The sequence below is a fragment of the Platichthys flesus genome, chromosome 2, assembly GCF_949316205.1.
Source record: "Platichthys flesus chromosome 2, fPlaFle2.1, whole genome shotgun sequence".
Taxonomy (NCBI): Eukaryota; Metazoa; Chordata; class Actinopteri; order Pleuronectiformes; family Pleuronectidae; genus Platichthys; species Platichthys flesus.
The window spans coordinates 8,460,559-8,480,347 of record NC_084946.1 but is presented as its reverse complement, the minus strand read 5'-3'; the positions used below and the strand labels follow the sequence as shown (position 1 = coordinate 8,480,347).

Below are 19,789 nucleotides of genomic sequence, written 5' to 3'. Positions count from 1 at the left end.
GAGAGAAATCAAACACTGAGATCTAAATGATCATGACACCATCTCGCCTCAGAGCACATTTGTCATGATTCAGAAAGACACAGATGAAGTGTTGTGTGAAAGATTCTATTTGTGATTCACCGTGAAGCAGATGTAAACTTTGCTCTGACACTGAAAAGAGGATTTACATAAAACACATATAAGATCAGTCCTAAAACGGTGACTGATCCTCTTACATACAATGTCGTTGCTCCCCCGTCGTGATGCTGTAATATCACCATCACATTTACAACACCGACGCCAGTTCACACATGTGGCGGTCAATTATTTACATAAACTAATGACTGTGCTGTGCCTCTATTATTCATGCTAAAAGTTGCTCTGTCTTCCCGGAGTGATGCTGACAGAGGGAAATTGAGGGGCAGATGGGAGCGGAGGCTTGATTGTACCCCACAGGACACCAGAGACTGAGTCAGGCTGCATAGGAATCATCTCCCACCATTTAGAGACGGAGCCGGTGTCCTGGGGAAGGAACTTAACCTGTGGCTGAGGTGACGAATTACATCCAGTTGATTAGAGAGGCAGCTCTGCTCGAGGACGCGGTGCAGATCTCCCTCTGCACTCTGGCATGAAATCACACAGAGGTAGGTGTCTGCAGAGTAACTCAGTGGCAGCAGCAGCAGCAGCAGCAGCAGCAATGTTCTCATACATGACCCAGGGGCCATGCCATCATTCACTGTGATGATATTACATGTTTTCCTGAATATGAAAAGGATGTTTGGGCAGCGTTCAGTGTTTGATTACAATAACGTGAAAATGCACATGTTCACAATCTTCTCCAAAATTTACAAAAAGATTTTTTGTTTCCTCTCTTAAATGCCAAACACAAACTGAGTAAACTTTGGAGCAGAACTTACTTGGGGAGTGTTTTAACTGACTCATTCTCTCTTTGACACATATACTGACCTTCATGTGTGAAGAGGTGTAAATAGGATATGGTTTGTAATTAAATTCTTTCATACAATAGGGCAGACGAGGAGCGAACTGTCAACCTTCATGGTCAGGGGACGAACTCCGGAGCCACAGCCTAGCCCCTAAGCTTAGAATTTTTTTTAATATAAATATAATATTTATTGCTAGTATTTTTGGTAGCGTTTTTTTTTGTTTTTGTACAACTGACAGGGCAGGGGCACTTCAGGGGAAAATCAGATTTCAGCTGGTGCCAGTGCCCCCCTGGCCCCACCCCTATATCCGGCCCTGGAGGACTTGAGTTTGTGTAGTTAGATAATAAAGCACAATAAATTATAAAGTGAGTATTTTCTTTCAGTTCCTCTCCGCTTCTTGCAATAGGTTTACTTTAATGATAACAGCAAGAGAGTTTACTTGGTTTTATTGATGAGATACTCTGCTGTAGAAAACAACAGTGATTTGTAGGAGAGGCTCTTTTCGAAGGCTGTTTATGGAGCATGCAGAGTGATTCCGCTCGGACTGATAAGCACTCAGTCTCGGTGACAGCAGTGTGTGGGTGCCTCCACTGGACCGGCCATCCATACCATAAATAGCTGGTCATTAAACAGTAGATCTCTCTCTCCCCTGCCTGCAGCAGCAACATCACATTTATTCTGCTGTTTGATCTCATTTTAGACAGAGTCCTGAAATAGCAGGAGGTTCAGAGTGGTGTCAGCAGAAAACGCAGTCGGCACTCAGCCCATCTCCGGTGGTTCCTCGGATTCGCAGCAGCATCAACACTAAACTGTGAACACTTGATCACGCAGCCGGCGTCAGAACCCACATCAGCTGCTGTTTTTTCCTCTGATTGGACCGCTCCCAGCGCCGGCCCCAGAGACCCACTAGCTTTATGGAGAGGAAATGAAAAGAGCCCCACTCGGACATGTTTGAAGAGGAGAACTTTATTTACAACACACAAGGCACTGGCTGCGAGCCAGCAGCAAAGCTCTCAGTCTATATACGCCATTTATCAAGGAGGCAACTAGAGTTTACTTTCCTCTCTCACTCTGCCCATCTGCCACAGGGAAACTAAGTGAACTTTAGCTAAGCCCATCAAAGAACCCCCCCCCCCCCCCTCAAGTTAATCTTATCTGAAGACCGGCCGTGACCAAGAACCCTTTTTACCAACTTGATTAATATTTCGGAGCGTTGCGGCCCACCTCTGATGGTGGGTTTATTAACATGGCTCCACAGTTCTGCAGGGCCCAAGCAAGAATTCATTATTGTGCTACTGTAAAGGTTAACTTTAGGTTTATTACTGGATGTCCTCATTACTGGGACGCTCCAGTGTAGATTAACAGGGGAAATCAAATCACCTCTCATGAACTAGTCCAGCATGCTCCAGTAGCTCTGCTCCCCTCGAACCTGCCTTCTCTACCCACTCATCTGGTTTCTGACCAATGAGAACGATACAAGGTGAAGAATGAAGAATGGTATACTTCCTCGTGTTCAACCCCCCCCCCCCCCCCCCCCCAAAAAAAACAAACCCCAAACTATTTTATAAATGTTATGCCTTGTCCCTGCTGTGCTGGCAGCTCACTTCCTGCGCTCCCTCCCTCCGCTGACCCTCTCTTCCATCCTCCTAATCACCTCTCCACATGGCCTACCTGCGTCTCGCCACTGCCTCGTTTTTCTCCCTCTCTCTTAGTGCCTGCCCCTCCGCTTTTTCTCTGGGTGTCTCATTAAAGGCGCTCTATCTAATGAGATTACGCCGTGGGGATTAATGGTGTGGCTAATTGATAGACACACAGCCGGAGAGGATTAAAACCCTTTAAATCCCCAGTGGGCTTTTTGGCAGTTCAGCTGACTAATTGAAATCACAGGATTGGACACAAATATACTTCCTGACCCCCGTCCGCTGCTGTAACGCTGCCCGGTCTGAGACGCAGAGAGAGGACGAACAGCAGGTGTTTTATTCCAAAGTGGAAGCCACATCCAAACAATAAGGTCAAAGATTAACTGTGTAAATCCAAAGGCAGCAGTCTGTTCCGCCTCATGACTCTTTCTAACACTTAACGTACATTATTACCCTGTAAAAAGTACAAGGGGGAATGATTAGGTGAGTAATTACAAACCTTTCATTTCATGAACAGATAAAGATAGAAAAGCAGTGATAATAAAAGAACTATGTGGAGAATTTACACGTTACTATTTCAAATGATTCTGACGGCATCAGTGTTTGTCGGAAACATGAGACGAGCTCGGTGAAAACTGATGACGTGTCTGTTGATTCCAACCTGTAAATAAACATGGATGACACAACAGCTCCCAAAAGTGAAGCCAAAGCATCATGATCTGCTGTATAGGTCATAAACCCAATCTGCTCCATTTTCTCAAAGATGGTTTCCTTTTTTTTGGTCATTCTTATCACACTGATTAAGGTTTTATCTGGTAACTTTAGAAAAGGGGTGATTTCATGCTTTTGTTGATGTGAAAACAAGACCTCAATACTTTAGCTTCACACCCTGTTCACGACTCTGTGGTCTCTAAATCCAAATCAAATCAACGGATGGTGGCATCCTTATCCGAATCTTTGTAAAACAGGAGGAAGTAGCGACGTGTCGTCCATATACAGTTGATGACTTCATCCCACTTAACACCATATATCATCTTTCTGCTGTCAACTGCACAAACTGTGATTTCTGACACTACTGGCATTAACGCACAGTAGCTAGTTGAGATAAGTTTGTAATAAAAATACCGATTGTAATTTAAAGTTTCAGCCCGACTCCCGGTCCAAGCCTGTAGGGGAAACTACAGTGGCCTTCAGGTAACATACAAGTGAAAGGCCCTCTGTAGAAGCAGTGTTTGGTTTGTCTGTAGGAGGCAACTGTAGAAACATGGCGAGGCAACAGAGAAAGACTCTTTTTAACTAAATGAAAAATCCCCCTAAATCCTACACCCTGGACCTTTAGAGCTTGGAGTGTCGATCTATTTGAAAATGATGGAAGCGCGATGGAAGTAAAGAATAATGAGAAAAAGAAGGCACATCTTCAAAACATGTCTTGTTTATTTTCTAAAGCACACATCCAGTATCTAGATGAATGAGTAAAAGAATTCCAATACACTGAATAATAGAACAGCTATCAGCAGGCATGGCTAATGAACCTTCCACTGTCCTGAAGCCAGAGGGCGACAGGAGGAGCACGTCTGTCCGAGACAATACAGAGTGAGAGGACAAGGCTGTGTTTTATATATATATATATATATAGACGCATGTATAAAAGGAGTGTAACAAAGCGTTTGTAAAAATGAAAAGAAAAAGAGCAAAACGGAAACAGAAAATAAATAAGCAGGCATCTTAAAAACTGTAATGACGCTTCATCAGACGAGAAAACTAAAATTATTCACATGTCAATAATGAACGAGCCAAAAAAATCCCCTCAGCCCGATGAAGAGCCGGAGAAAAAGAGCAGCAACTTTAATGTCATCAATACTTCAAAAATAGGTATCTTACAGTATTTTTATTTTCTCAGTGTCTTTTTACAGAGTATATTCATATAGTTTCTGCTGACTATTTTCACATTCTCACCACATAGTAACAAGTGCTTTGAGTAAAACGTTTTGCGGAAAAAAAAAATTCATGCACCTTTTAATAGTTTTGTTGGCCTATAAAAAACAGGAATGTTCAAGGCGACAGAACAAAAACAAAAAATAAATCGTTATCAGATGCCTTTGTTCCTTCGTTCCACGTTCTTACACTGTCTGACCAATCAGATCATGCCTACATAAGCTTTACACTGTGGAGAAAGCAACACAAAACCAGACAGGGCAGGCAAGCATCTCCAAACAAAGGCTCCTCACGTCATGAGTCCACAGAGGGAAGGCAGGCATTCTCCGCTAAATTAGAAAAAGACACCCACCTGTATAAAAATGGTCTCACGCCAATCAGTCAGTGTGTTGCTGTGGTTGTGTGTCGACGGGTGATGCTTGTGAAAGTCAAACTGAGCGGGTCCGCGGAGGAGAGGGTTGTCTGCGTCCACGACAACTCTCATTGGCTTGTTTTTCGGCCGCGGTTTCATTGGGTTCGGATGTACGAGAGCCCGCCCTGGTTGTGTCCTTCCCTCCTGTGAGTGGCTGCTGGGGTTGTTCGTCTGCAACACTGTGGGGGGGGGGGGGGGGGGGTGACAGGCGGGGCTGGTTTGAGGAGCGCAGGTGGGCCACGAGCGAACGGGCCTCCACCGTACTGCACGACTGGCAACCGATCCTGAGATAGCAGGAGTCTGATACAAAAACACACCACAAAAGGCACTTTATAAAAAATGACAGTGCTTCTGTTCTAAGGGAAATTCAAGTCGACAGAGTGAAAGAGAGAGAGAGAGAGCCAGGGAGCGTCTTCCTGAACACATTCTCTTCAGTGTGAGACTAAAGCAAGAGATGATCCTGTTTTAACAATCAATCAAAGCACAGATTCACTACTCGTGTTTCTCACGACCGCCTTGATTCGTCCCCGGGGAGCTCCGGGTCCACATGGCCGAGAGAACAACCGAAAAGAAACAAAACAAAACATCGCACTACTAACTCGCCACTAAAAAATATAAAGCCAGAATACAGTTGCGCTGCGGCGGGATCCATGTCTGCGGGCCGGGCTGCTGTGAGCAAACTGACACGGCCCATGTAAGGGTCTGTTCCTCACAGGTCCGCCACGGGGCCTGCGTCATGTTCCCGGCCCCTGCCCGCAGTTCCCAGGAGCGTCCGTCCCTCCGACCCTGCCTCTCCGACCCCCGCCCAGCTCCCCGCTCCGCCCTCAGTCATCGTCCCCCCCTCCGTAGAGGTCGGCCAGCTTCTTGAAGCGAGGCCCCCAGTCGTTGAGGTAGTCGTAGTCCTGGTCCCCGGAGCTGGTGGAGTTGAGCGAGCTGACGGAGCCGGCAGTGGAACCGCTGCCCTCGTAGTCGAACACCAGCAGGGAGTCGTAGGGGGGAGCCGTGGGGTCGTTGTCTGCTGCCCTCAGACCCTGGAGACAAGAAGGACGGGACGTAAACGATTTGCAACCCTCACGGTTCTAGCACTAACTGGTCCTACACACTGTATCAGGATCTGCTCACCTGCAATACAACAGAGGTGATGATGTTTCACGTATTAATAGGCTCAGGGTGCCAGACTGTTAAAGGTGCAATAAACTTGGTCTAATCTCGCTCACCCACCCGTCACAGTTTAAAAGTCCCACCATGGTCTGATGTTATTTCAGAGCCAGACATCGAGCTGTAAACAGGGGCCAAAGAAAGTGTCTGACAGAAATACAATTCTAGACAAAAAAACTAAAACCCCTGCTCGTCTCTCTTGAGCTCTTTAAAGGTAATCAATTCTGTTGAGGGACGTCCCCCCCCCCCCCCCCCCAAAAAAAAAACTTTCTGAGACAAAACTCTTAAACTCGACTTAATGCTGTGAACATTAACGCCCTGTGAACACGAGACTCATGAACCCAAACAGTTACAGAAACAACACATCATCGATACACTCTATCCTCTGGTGTCCAGCTCACATCATTAATGAAGTCCCCGATGTCTCCGGGGTGAGGCAGACTGGGTCGGACCGGGTACTGAGACTCAGTGATCACAGGCCTCTCGTCCACCCTGCGCACCCCCGTCGGCTTGTTGATGATGTGGTCCAGAGACTCGGGCTGCTGCAGCTGGCTCAGGTCATAGTCCTGCATGAAGGTCAGGGAGGGAAAGCTGCGTGAGTTTGATGATGAGGGTTATTTCGCCATCTTCATCCTCACTATCTACATATCAGCTGTTTCAAACCAGTTTCTCAAACAGCACGAGACTGGGAGCACGTTTACATCGCCCTGGTTTGGCCCAGACTTTCAGACTGAACCAGAACAGGTGTGAAAGGGGTCTTGGACCAGATTTGAGTCTGACCAGAAGAGCTCAGCCGAGATGAGATGAATCATGTTTCAGATCGCTGGACCAACTGCAGGAAGCAGAGACGCTATCAAATATCAAACAATAGAAGAAGAAGATGCGGCTCGTGGAATTGCTTGCAGTTTTAACGTAAGACGATTTAATGAACGGACATTACTGGACTGTTACAAATGACATCTATTACCCTTCTGTCAGTCCTAGTAGAGGAATTCCTCTCTCTCTCTCTCTCTCTCTCTCTCTCTCCCTCTTTTCTCTCTCTCTCTCTCTCTCTCTCTCTCTCGCTCTCTCTCTCTCTCTCTCTCTCTCTCTAGGTTGTCAAACTAGTGTAGGGTGCAACACCTGAAGTTGCTTATGCTGCTAGAAACATCATCATGATATTACAGTGTGCGCCACATTGACAATGGGGACTCAGAATTTTTGTCTTTCTCATTGTGTTGTGTCTTTGGTATGTGTGCACTGCTGTAAACTCCACTGTTTCCAGAATCCACATTATAAACCTGCTTTCTACAGTTTGCACTGTACACCGACCATCGATGTGTAATGTTCCAGTGATTTAACAAACATACTTGGAAATGAATGACTCACATGTCCATCAAACTTCCAGTTAAATAAAAAGAAAGAGTTAATATTGATTATTTATCTGGTATTCTGAACACCCACAAGTTATTTCATTTTTTTTCCAGCCGGGAAGAGCTCCTCTGTTTCCTTTGTGCAATGCATTGTGGGAGAACAGAGCCCATCGAAAGCCCACTCAAGCATTGAGTACATTCCACATGCATAATCTCTGCTTTCAGTTTATTTTTTATTAATAGATCTGCGTCTTTCTCAGTGTGAACTCTTTAATAAAATAAAACTCTATAGCTCCATCATAAAAACCTGCTCAGAGGTAGTATGGAGTGAGGATGTGGAGCATTGTGATGCTCAAGGGAATTACCCAGAAGTCATAGTGCTGTGATTCTAAATGAATGTGGAGCAGCTCATGAGAACGTGCATGTGTTCTATAATATAACGATATATATTACTGATCATTTATTGAACACTGTTAAGTTATTATTAAATTCAACAGAATAAAGAAACAGACTACACCTACATTTCAGTAAAGTGCAAATCAATACGAGCCTGATACACACAGACACACACACACACGCACACAGTGATATTTATGTGTAATTCATTCTGACTGCACAGTGTGTTTCCCCCTTCATTTTGTGTTCCGTGCAGATTTCAGTTTGTCTAAACTAAATGGGACATAGGAGTGAAATGAACAGTGCTGTTAGTACAATCAGTTGTTTATAATTGTTGGTTTTCTTTCCAACCTTGTGTTGTAAATTTCTATTGTGAACAAATGGAGCAGGTTGTCGACTTATCTTAACAGCTCTGCTGCAGCTGAAATGCAGCCACTAAATCCTCAAACAGGTGCTTTACAGTAGAAATATGTTTGTGTGCACTGCTGCCATTTGATCCTTGTGTGGGTGAATGTGCTAGAAACCCGGTGTGTGGGTTTTGGAAAACAACATAAATGCCATCGTTAATAAACATTTCCGCATCTCTGAATTAATCAAAGATGTGGAAATGTGAAATTGAAAGAGAGTATGTGTTTATTTAAGAGTTTAACATTTTAATTTTCTCTTCTACTGGTTCTGTTTACTGATGATGGTTGGCTTATATTTAATAATTCTAGATCTGCAATCTATATAATCAGTACTTATTAGAAAAACGCAATGCCAAATAATAATGAATCTTTTTTTTTTAACTAAGTTTGCCAAAAATGTACTATTTTCAGCTTCTCAGACATATATATTTATATACATAAATGTATAGTAAAGTGAAACATTTTCAGAGTTGGTTTTAACAAAACTAAATCATAGTGACTTGTCACAGTATATAAGTGATCCTAATGGGAATTGATCCACTATTATCTAATCTATTTCATCAATTCCTAACCATCTGGATAAGACAGTAAAAAACATCTAAAAACCAAACACATGTCTTTACAGCTTTGACGTGTGTTTACAAGAATCCGTACCTGGTCCTCCTCTCCTCCTCCCTCCTCATCGTACTTCAGGATGTTGTCTCTGACATCGTCCTCAGGGTCGATCAACAGGGGCTTTGCCTGCCGCTCCTTCTCTCTGCGCTTCATCCACACCACAAACAGCAGCACCATGCCTGTGGTCAAAAGTAAAGAACATATTTGGTATAGGAGCAGGCCTGAATGTGTACCTTTTGCAGTTTTCCTCAGGTACATCACATCCAAACAGACGGTTTCAGGAGTCCCAGAATTATTTACACTTCCCCATTATTGAAGAAATGCCCTAAAAAAACCCACATTATATCTCAAACTACAGACAGAGACGGTATCCGAAGTCTATCTCACAGACAAGTGGAGTGGTTTGAAATCAATTCTGACTGAGGTGTTGTTTGTAGATAATATCCTGAAATCATCTGGAGGGGCTGAATGTGAGAACGCAAGTATCTGAGTGAGAGGCTACGGACATTCTCCTTGAGTTTGTCCTGCCAGCCCCCCGTGTCAAGATAATGTCTGAATGAGTCCAGGTGAGACTTTTAAAGACCCTGCAGAAAAAGACCACTTGCGTTGAGGTCTGATGGTTCCACCTCGTCGTACTCACTGAGCAGTATGATGATGCAGATGAGGATAGCGATGATGGCCCCGGTGCCGAGTCCAGCGGCTGCCACGGCCCCTGTGGTGCTGCAGTCTCCGTTATCGTCACAGGGACACACTTTGACTCTGATCATGGAGCGGTTGGACAGAGGAGGGTTCCCCGAGTCGGACACGATGACGGGGATCTCGTACACACTTGCCTCCAGGTAAGGAATCCTCAGCCTGAGCTGAGCGTAGTCGCCTGCGGAAAGTGGAAAGTGGAGAAACATTAAGAGATGAGGGGGAGTGAAATCGGAGGGAGAAAGGAGGAGAAGATGAAGGCTGAAATAAGATTAGAGAGTGAACTGTCGGGGGGGGAAAGTACATTTTGTTTACTGCGGCGTATCATGTCATCACGTGCACGGGCGTGAGGAAATGACAAACCAAATAAAAGCAGCCAGCAGCGGACAGACTGTCAGCGATCATTCTGACGTGTGTGTGTGTGTTCGCGAGGAGGCAATAAAGATACAGAGACGTAATGTGAGAATGTATAACCTTCAGCATCTATCATTTAGTCGAGCTCAGACAAGAGTCTCAGTGGGAGAAGAATCCAGGTGTGTGATCAGATTTGTCCTCAAGACAACTGCTGTGATACATCCATCTGGGTGGATTAGGTGACAGATCGGCTGCTCGGGGGACAGAGAGATAAATGGATCTCATTTGTCACAAACTGGATGGTACCCGCATCTCTCACTGTGAGCAGTTTAGGACATTTTCTTAAACTTCTCCCACAGCTCACCGCCCTCCTAGATCCCCCGACAGTTATTCTACAGCAACCCATGTGCTAAGTTTGTGGTTGAATTCAGCGGAGGATGCTGAACGGTCCTCCGTGATTCCTCTACACTGCCTCTCCTGCTTCCTGTCCTGACTCCCAACTGTCTCGAGAAGAGTGAGCGGCGTTTAATTACCGCTCAGCCTGGAAATGGTCCAGTTGCGGCGGACGGTGGCAGGAAACGAAGGCAGCTCGAAGACGAAGGGCCCCACGTTGGGGTCGGCGTCGGCGTCGGAGGCCGTGATGTTGATCCGGGAGCTGGGCCGCGCACGCTCGCACACCTGGGCCTCCCGGGGGATCAGCACCGGAGCGTTGTCGTTGACGTCGATCAGGTAGATCTGGAGGGTTCCTGTCCCGCTGGCTTGAGGCGAGCCTGGAGAGAGAGAGAGAGAGAGAGAGAGAGAGGGGAGGCAAAGAGACCACGAGGAGGAGCCGGTGAGTAAATGAGAGAAGGAGCAGCGGGGCAGATGAAGTGATTGAAGATGCAGCAAGCAGCAGGATGGGGGGGGGGGGGGGGGAAAAGCTACAGAAGACGGCAAAACAATCCTTTCATTTCACTCCAGGGCCATTTTTTCCAGGCGATTCATGTGCTGAAGTGAGAAAAGGAGGCGGCGAGGCGGAGAAACAACTGGGGGAGAAAAATGTTTTGTTTACCGAGTGGCTGAAAGTGCAGGGACAACATTTGTAGTGGAGCGCCCGAACAAAACAGCCGGACCGAATGAAAGGACACACAAACGTTTCAGCGTGCGGAAAGGCTCAGGCGAGGCTCGCAGTGGGGGGGGGGGGGGGGTGCGACGCTCACACGAGGATTGTTGTTATCTGCACTATGCTGGGAAATGACTCAAACACTAACAATTTACTGGGTCCACCAACACAGACCCATCATAACACCGTCTGCCAGACCAGAACCCGGATCAGGTCAGGAGACAGGGCTGTGATGTGTAATGCACCGTTAGCAGCTCTGATTGCAGCGTGCACTGTAAGTGAACTGCACTCGCACGGAATGACAAATGGTGGTTTTTTTTTTTGCCGCTGCCTCGTTGTACGACACGGAACGAGCGCCTCGCTGCTTTCACGATGCAAAGTGAACTTGTTCTGCTGATCGGTCTCGAGTCTCAACACGAGAGCGGGGAAAAAACATTTGTAATGAGGTTGAACTCTGGTGTGGGGTGACTATGTCTCTGCCCGACTGAAAATGATCGAGAACGTCTCTTTTTTTTTTCACATATCGATGCATCTACTTGATTTGGTTGAATAAAGGTCCTGGAGGCGTATTGGCTCAATCAGCTTGAAAAAGGACTGAGGATGATTGTGATTTTATATTTATATGTGAGACAGTCTCTCCTGTTCTGGTGGTTTTAAAATGAACGAACATGCACCAATCACACGAGCGCATATTGGATAAAAATGTGACAACTGCCGATTGTCTATTTAAACTGTCAGACCTCTGACAAGGAAATGTGAAGAAACCTCATAAAAACCTCCCAGTAAAAGACATTTGCAAAGCCTTTATAATGCTGAACTGTTTTATGATAAACAATACAGATGGAGGTTTTCCTCCAAAACGTAACTTTGATTGTTGCTTATTTACTCATTAATATTTAATCTCATAGAGAAATAGAAGATGTGCAGTTTTCGGGGACTGTAAGTCGTCAAAGTGCTGACACAGGTGTTGGCTCCATGCGCACTGCACAGAGCGAATCAGCAAGAACCAAACTCATAAAAGATCAACTCGGATTGGAAAGGGTTTGTTTTCTCAGGGATGTGATTTGAATAAGAGACATAAACACATGAGCAGAGAGTAAATGATGAAAAGACTCCGGGAATACTTTAAGAGAATAGGCACATAATTGGAGTTTTCATTAATTCAATTGAAATGTATTTGACTAGGACTTTAATTATAGAAGGGAAACTACTCCAACAGAATCACTGGATGTGACCAGATAATTATTGTGACCACAAATGCACAATTTGCTTTGCTTGCGAGTTGAGGTGTTTTATTACCTCTAGTTTATGCTCATTGGTTTATGTATCCTCTTGATGTAAGCAATGTTACATCAAAGTACTGGATGGATTACCATGACAGTAGGAGAAGAAGTAGCAGAATGTGGTATAGGGATGAACCAGTTACATTTTGGTGCAGATCAGATTTCCGTTTCTTTAACATTGAAAGATAGGATGCAATTTGTTTTGACATTTTCACTGATTTCCCATGAAGAACTTAATGGATCTTGAAGAAAAATAAAAATTAAATCTAATCAGTTGAGTCCAAGTGGATGTTTGTAAGAAATTTTAAGAAATTCCCCCCCTGACATTCTTCACATCTCTAAAAGATAAATCCTCTTTAATAGTGCACGGCACGGTCGCATAAAAATTGGCCTTAGTTATGGAACTGATACTTCTGAGTATGTGACATTTGGTGAGTGTTGATTGAATTAAAGGCAGCAGTTGGGCCTTGGTGGAGGTATGCTCACTAAACCAGTTTTAATATTGTAAATCTACATTTTTAGAGGTATATATTTCACTATTCACTCTACGACACCTCCATGTATCTAAACCAAATACCAATTGCAGTGGTCAGCACTGCGGGCCTAACATATATAAAGGTCCCCGGTTCAAATCCCAGCTCTGCCAAGGTCTGTTTGGAGTTTGCATGTTCTCTCTGTGTGGAATGGGGTAAGATTAATTGGGAATGTTTGTTTTCCTTTTTGCAATGTTTTGCCAATGGGTTATCTATGTAGACTGTAGACTTTTAATCCAGCCATCTTAACTGTATTTACTGATGATGTGTACTGGCATATATCTGCCTGGGTGTGGATTTATTTTTGTCTTTGTATTTTCATGATCCTATCAGTTCCATTGGACAATGCCCAGATTGAGCCCCTTGTACCTCTTATATATGTGTGAACCAATAAAATCAAAACAAAATCAAAGAACTTGCTACACCTCAACAAGTGAAAGCAGTCAGGTTGGATCCTACGATTAAAATCACCAATATATCAGAATAAAGCAAAAACATGCGAAACCTATCCATCTGCTGTCGAGTGTTATGAACTGTTTTATTATTCTGACAGAGCTCTTCACATGTAAATCCACAGCTTCGCTCCTGATGTGATTAGAACAGACTCAGAGTCAGTAGCTCAGTCTCACGGTGTGATGAACTTGATCAAGGCTAATCGTGAATGATGACAAACTACCGATGAAGAGAGGAGTGTGCTGCTCCGCTGAACAGACCGCAGCAGTGACATGTTGTGGCCTCGACATTCAGCTGACAACCCCCTGCACAGTGACTGTCAGCGAGCCGGGCTGGAACTACTGATGCAGTGCAGCGTGGCTGGAGTTTACCCCAGCAGCTCATCAGGGTTCCGTTTCAGCTGTTTTCCCTCTATCACACAGTAAAATGGTGCATCAGCGCCCCAAGGCCCCTTCGACCGTCTTGTCGGTTGTGATTGGCCGGGTGCTTCGCTGCTTCTCTTACGCTCGGCTTGAGTAGAATAAGCAAAGAGAATTTCAATCAAAGTGGAATATATCCCCTTGTTGACTTTGGGCTCCAGAATCAATAGGCAGTCAACACTTTGAGCTTAGCTTAGTTTGCTTCAGGGCAACTGATCCCTCATTTCTCACTGGAGTGAAAACACCTGAGTCCCTCCTGCTCACACACAGAGCTTGAGTTCTGTTAATCAACACCAGCACTGACACACATTATTCTCAGCCTGCTTCCTACAGGGAGACCGAGAAATGAACATTCAGTGTATGAACAAAATATTTCTCTCCTTCACACTGCAGCCACAACACAGACTCATCCTTTAGACCTGTGTAGAATGGCATCAGCCTTTGAAAACACACAGTTTCAAAGCACCTCCACTGTTGAGGTGAGGTGTATTGAGAGGAATGAGACAGTGCACAAGCTATGGCACATGTTCTCTGCTGTAGCCCCGCACTCCATTCATGACTTCTACTATGATGATGATAACAGTAACACAAAATAAAGTCAACAATAAAATGATTTTAAACTTTTCATACTATGTACAAACTGAACACGACTAAAAATATAAAAGCAAGCTGTAGTACCTCTGTACTGATGCTACAGCGATGCTTACATGATGACGTTTTTGTGTGTTCATGTGGTGTCAGATACATAATATTAATAATGTACTTATGACTTGGAAAATCCGGGCGAACGATTTCTCAAGTCTGAACAACATTTCAGACAGTCATGACATCATCACTTTAAGATCGTTTAACATATTTTTACAATTATTTTACAAACATTGATGTGAACTCCAATAAACACATCAATAGAACACGTTTAGTGTACAACGTCCATGCTTCTCCACATTCTGAAGTTGGGACAATGACTTCACAACTCACGAGCAGGTGAATGAACAGTTTAACATGTTTCCCGTCTTAGTGTGTGTTAGCTGCTAACTCAACTGATCAATTTAAGAATGCCATTCGTTTTACAGATATAAACCAAAGTAAAGGACAAAACCCGATGATGACAGGTTGAGGTATCACCAAAGTCATCGTGTTCGACAGCTGAGATTGATCCATGATTGGTCCGCTGTGGGAATATGCTACCATTACCCAATTACCACTGTCACAAAACGTATAGGTTTGTCTGGCCCCTAGTGATGTCACCAGCATTAGACAGCAGCACCTGTATCCGAGATCTATTTTCACTTCATTCATGTCCAGTGGCAGGAGGTGGGGACGTATTGTCCATACAGTCATTGGACATCTCCTGGAGACCATGCACCAAATTTCCTATGACATCATCTAATAATTGCTGGGATGCTTGGATATTGCGGTCACTGTACAGCCGCTCGAATCACCACGACACACACAGGCATCCTGACTTACCAGACTTACCATTGTCGAATGCCAGGAACGTGGCCTCGTACACGTTGTTTTTGACGTACATGGACTCTCGGTCCAGGAGCGCCATGGTGGTGATCTGACCGTTGGTCCTGTTGATCTTCAGCCAGTTCGCTGGGTCTGACAGCTTGGAGTACCTGCGCACGCGAACACAGACACACACACACACACACACACACACACACACACACACACACACACACACACACACACACACACACAGAGACAAACAGACAGTTAGACAGGCAAAAGGTTCATTAAATCCAAAGGCGAATGCAGGCACAAATAGATTCCAGAAATGAACTTTAGCAACCAACTGTTACTTGAACTCCAGCAGCTCTGAACCTAAATGTTTGTGAATCCAAGGTAGTCATTATCAGATTCAATGTTCATTACCATAATAAGAAATACCAGCCAAGCACCTTTGAAATATTACAGTGACATGGAGTGTGAAACATATGTTGACTGAGCTCATCATAGCAGCAGCTCATTAGCATGAAGACCGGTGGAACCCTGAACCCAGATGCCGAACAGCAAGGCAGCGCTCCTAACGACTTCACCGCTCTTTCTACCCACACGGGCGCCACGGCAACTCTCATCACTGTCACCGGTCGATACCTCACCGGAGTGGAGTGTGACAGCTGCAATTACAGTCCATAAATCCCATTAACATCTATGATGAGTCGTAACATGCGACTGAGTGGAAGAAGTGCTCCTCTCTCGCGTCCTAGTGAGAAAAGGGTAATCATGGAAGTGTCCGCAGTAGGTAGATGGTCAACGTGTCATCGGGATGAGGGGGGGGCAGGGGTGAGAGACGCAGATGGAGAGTGCGGCGACGGGAGGGAGATCATTGGCGTGTTTCTGAATATAATCGTGGTCAGACGGAAAGGTGAGCGATGGGAAAGGGAGCTTGGTTAAAACAATGCGTAGGAGGCTAGTTTCCCGGAGCCTCACAGGCGTGAATCCAATTAATTCCACCTCCAGCTAAAGACGCACACAACTGGTACACACTCAGGGACCAGTCAAAGAGAGAGGGACACGCTGACAGACGGGATCCCCCTCTATCATATTGTCACAGTTTTTACTTGACAAATAGCATAGATACATGACAATAAATAACATTTTTAGTGAAAGAACCTGTCACGCAGAGTTAGTCAGGATGTGATGTTGCCCTGCAGGGCCGACTCTGGTGTTTGTGTGACACGTCAGGCATTCTCACCTGCAGCAAACAGATCCAAGTGTGAGGACTATTTGACACTATTTGAATAACAAACTGTATATGTCTAAGTGTGTATACTAATTTGTTTATCTAGGGCACATAAATCATACAAAAGATCAAATATTTCCTTAATTGCTGAGATTTTGATATTTTGTCATTTTCATAAATTTGTTTAAACCCAGTTTGTGGCAAAGTGAACCACATAAACCATCTTCTATATACTGGGCTTTCATATGATCAGAAGAAAAGGAGAGAATGGGTGATGATATGAAGTCTGAGCCTTTACTGGAAGAAATGATTTGCTTGAGTTATAATTTTGAATCCACTCCTTTTGCAGATAAAAAATAAAAATCTAGATCCAGGGAATTTAAATGTAGTTTTCTAAGGAGACTGTTAATCCTTGGTGAGGGTATGCTCTCCACTTATGGCAGTCTTGTTTAATGTAATATTATTTGTTTAATAATTAAATAAAATGAGTAAAAAGACTGAATCCAGTTTTTTTCTTTATAAAACATCTATTTCAAAATAAAATACAATTCAAAAGCGGTGTTACCTTTCGTCTGATTCAAAAGCATTTAAAACAACTTTTTACAACAATTTATTGGCAGACTTTGAGTTCATCTGATGTATTATCCTTATCGGAACAATTTAAACGCAGAGACCAGACAATCACTTGTTAGAGATTATTATTACTACTATTAGAACTACTCGGAACTAAGCCCTGAGTCTCCCGGCGTCCAGACAAAGCTCCCGGATCAAGTTGGGAAATTCCTTATTTAGCTTTTAGTTTGAAGAAAGGGATGCACAGAGAGCAATGAAATAACTGAGGAGGATTTAAAGTGCTGGAATTCCAGTTATCCTTTTTCTGAGTTAAGCTAATTTAATCATTGAGGCCTTCTGTTAATTCGATGGAAGGTTTTGGTTGCTTGGTAACGGCAGGTGCAACAGTAGTGCAACCTCCGGAGCGTAGAGGAATGAAGGATGAGAGAAGCACGCCGGGCGCTTTCCACGCATTTTCCGACGCTACATCTGAACGGCTCCTTAATTTGCTCTCGCTGCCACTTAAATCACATCCAAACAGGCCTCGCCTCACATCATCTTTTCTTTCCTGTCCTCCAGGGAGAGAAAAAAACAGAAAATTGAAAAATACAAGCTGGCTCCTCTCCCATCCACTGCTCATGCACAGGCCTTCCACTCATCCTCATGCATGTCTGTGTGCGTTTGTGAGTCTACGTTTGTGCATTTCGGTGTCTTTTGTGTATAGATTTTGCGGGGGGGGGGGGGGTTCAAGTGAGGTCACCTAGAGGGAATACAGCAGCGGCAAGCGAGATGAGACTGTCTGAGCATGAACTGAACTTCGGCTGGCAAGCTGCTGTGGAGAAGACAGCAGCTCTGAGCTCCCATCAATAACAGACTGACAAGGAAGAAAGTGACAGGGTCAGAGCGAGCGGGAGGGCGGGAGGGATGAGAGAAAATAGAGTAAAAGCGGAGGTATGTCTCTTTGAGGGCTGAAGAGCTCAACCCACTCAGTGTGCATGGCATGTCTTTCCAGGAGAAACCTGAGAGGTGGCTACTGCTCATTCCTCTGCACGGTGTATATAAGAGCAACTATTCCACTACCTCCCAAACAATCCACTAACATTTCCACTGGGTTCTTCAGTGGAAGAGGCCGTCTCACTGACATTAAGAAAAATCAATCTCTCTCGCTGGAGCTGGCGATGGAGCGGAACGGTGCCGCTGGACCTCAGTGGACACGTGGGAGTTTCTGTAGCACACAAGGTCGATGCCGGGATGGCACGATGCCCGCTGCGTGTCATCCCTTTTAGGAAGGGGAGCAATCAATGAGGAGGAAGAGACGAGGAAGACAAGGGATCTAAGGAGGGTGGGCACGGTGTCCAGCTCATTACAGGAGGACCTCTTTATACCAGTCGCCTGGCAACAGGGAGGTAACTGGAGCTGGGGATGTGGGTGGGGGGGTCAGTGGAGACATGTCAGAGAAGAGGGATAAACTGTGAGGAAACTGTCCAGCACTGATCAAACCCACTGATTCAAAGAGATACAGGAGGGGTGGACACAATATCGGAAGAATGTCACTCTGCATGTATATAAAGTAGTTGTTGCTTTCAGAGTAGCTTGGGTCCTCCTTCAGACAACTGATATATGAGTCCTTAACTGTGAATAGATCTTAAAACCTCCATTCAAACTAGGTGGGTGCTCTGAGAGGGCAAAACCTCTCCCAAGGCCAATTTCCTATGTCACCACGTCAAACCAGTTTTTCCCACTAATCATCTGGACTGTGGGGGCCCACCATGTTAAAATGTTCCTGCCACAGTTCCATAATGAACCATACAGATCAACATGTCTCATAATAACACAAGAGATCTCTGAGCTGGTGTTTTGCCCATTGCTGCATTGTATAGCTGTGAATATGCAGTAGTACTAACACAATTAATAACAAGTGGTGTAGTACTTCGAATAACATCTGACATGTTTGCAAATCACAAAGACTTTCTTATTAGGGCTTTCTTATGGTCATCTTTGTTATTATGCCGGTGCTGTACATGTGACACTGTATAACACTGCATACAACACTGAAACTGAAATAAATATTTCAAAGGTTTAAGGTTAAATCATTTGTTAAATCACCACTTTGGAAATGCTATGATCATTATTTTCACATTAACAATACACCAAATGACTGTACTTGTTGAGAAAGAGGTTGTTATAGTAAGAAAGCAACATGAAGCTACCACAAAAACAACAAAAGAGCTAGTTTGATGACGTTTCGAGGCAGCATGGGATCATGGGAGTTGTTGTCTTCACCAAAATAGCCGATGAATATCTACTTGACGCAACTCAGGCACAAATCAGGTTCATCGATGAAGTAATTCAAGTTTTGTTAACATCACGCAGAAAACGGCAGTGAATACTCATGAGCCATTATGAGGGACTAATACAAACAGTGAAAGGTCAAAATAGCCAACCGGCTCACTGGATAGCATCTAGGTTATCTTTAACATAGACCTGGTCGTTTTTAGACATTTAATGAAGAATGCATACTATAAATATGACTGAAATAAATCATTCACCTAACGATCTGGTGGATGAAGTGGTCGGGATCTTGGGCAGCAAACACTGTCAGAGTGGTCCCTGCGGGCACGCCCTCCTCGAAGCGGATCATCTTGGGGTTGACAGGGAAGACGGGAGGCTCGTTCACGTCCTGAATAGAGATGGTGACTCCCGCGGTGGACTGGAGAGAGGACTGAATGCCGGTGGCCAGGTGGGCCTGGTTAGACACCACCACGGTCAGCATGAAGGCACGGTTCATTTCGAAATCCACCGGCTGCCGACGTATCGAGGAGGAACGAGCAAGGAGAAGGAGAGAGAGGAAACAAAACTGTGAGCGATGG

The 19,789-nt window shown here is 44.7% G+C and overlaps 1 protein-coding gene across 1 annotated transcript in view; it reads right to left on the bottom strand.

Moving 5' to 3' along the window:
- Nucleotides 1–3,975: 3,975 nt before the first annotated feature.
- cdh4 (cadherin 4, type 1, R-cadherin (retinal)) overlaps nucleotides 3,976–19,789 on the bottom strand; it is a 75,679-nt gene continuing 59,865 nt past the window's right edge. Inside the window, exons 8-14 of the mRNA XM_062396442.1 lie at nucleotides 19,469–19,722; nucleotides 15,155–15,297; nucleotides 10,419–10,655; nucleotides 9,479–9,712; nucleotides 8,878–9,017; nucleotides 6,470–6,634; nucleotides 3,976–5,941 (exon numbers count right to left, since the gene is read on the bottom strand). Coding sequence (XP_062252426.1) covers nucleotides 5,735–5,941; nucleotides 6,470–6,634; nucleotides 8,878–9,017; nucleotides 9,479–9,712; nucleotides 10,419–10,655; nucleotides 15,155–15,297; nucleotides 19,469–19,722 — 1,380 coding nt within the window. The 3' untranslated portion in view covers nucleotides 3,976–5,734. The remainder of the gene's footprint in view (nucleotides 5,942–6,469; nucleotides 6,635–8,877; nucleotides 9,018–9,478; nucleotides 9,713–10,418; nucleotides 10,656–15,154; nucleotides 15,298–19,468; nucleotides 19,723–19,789) is intronic.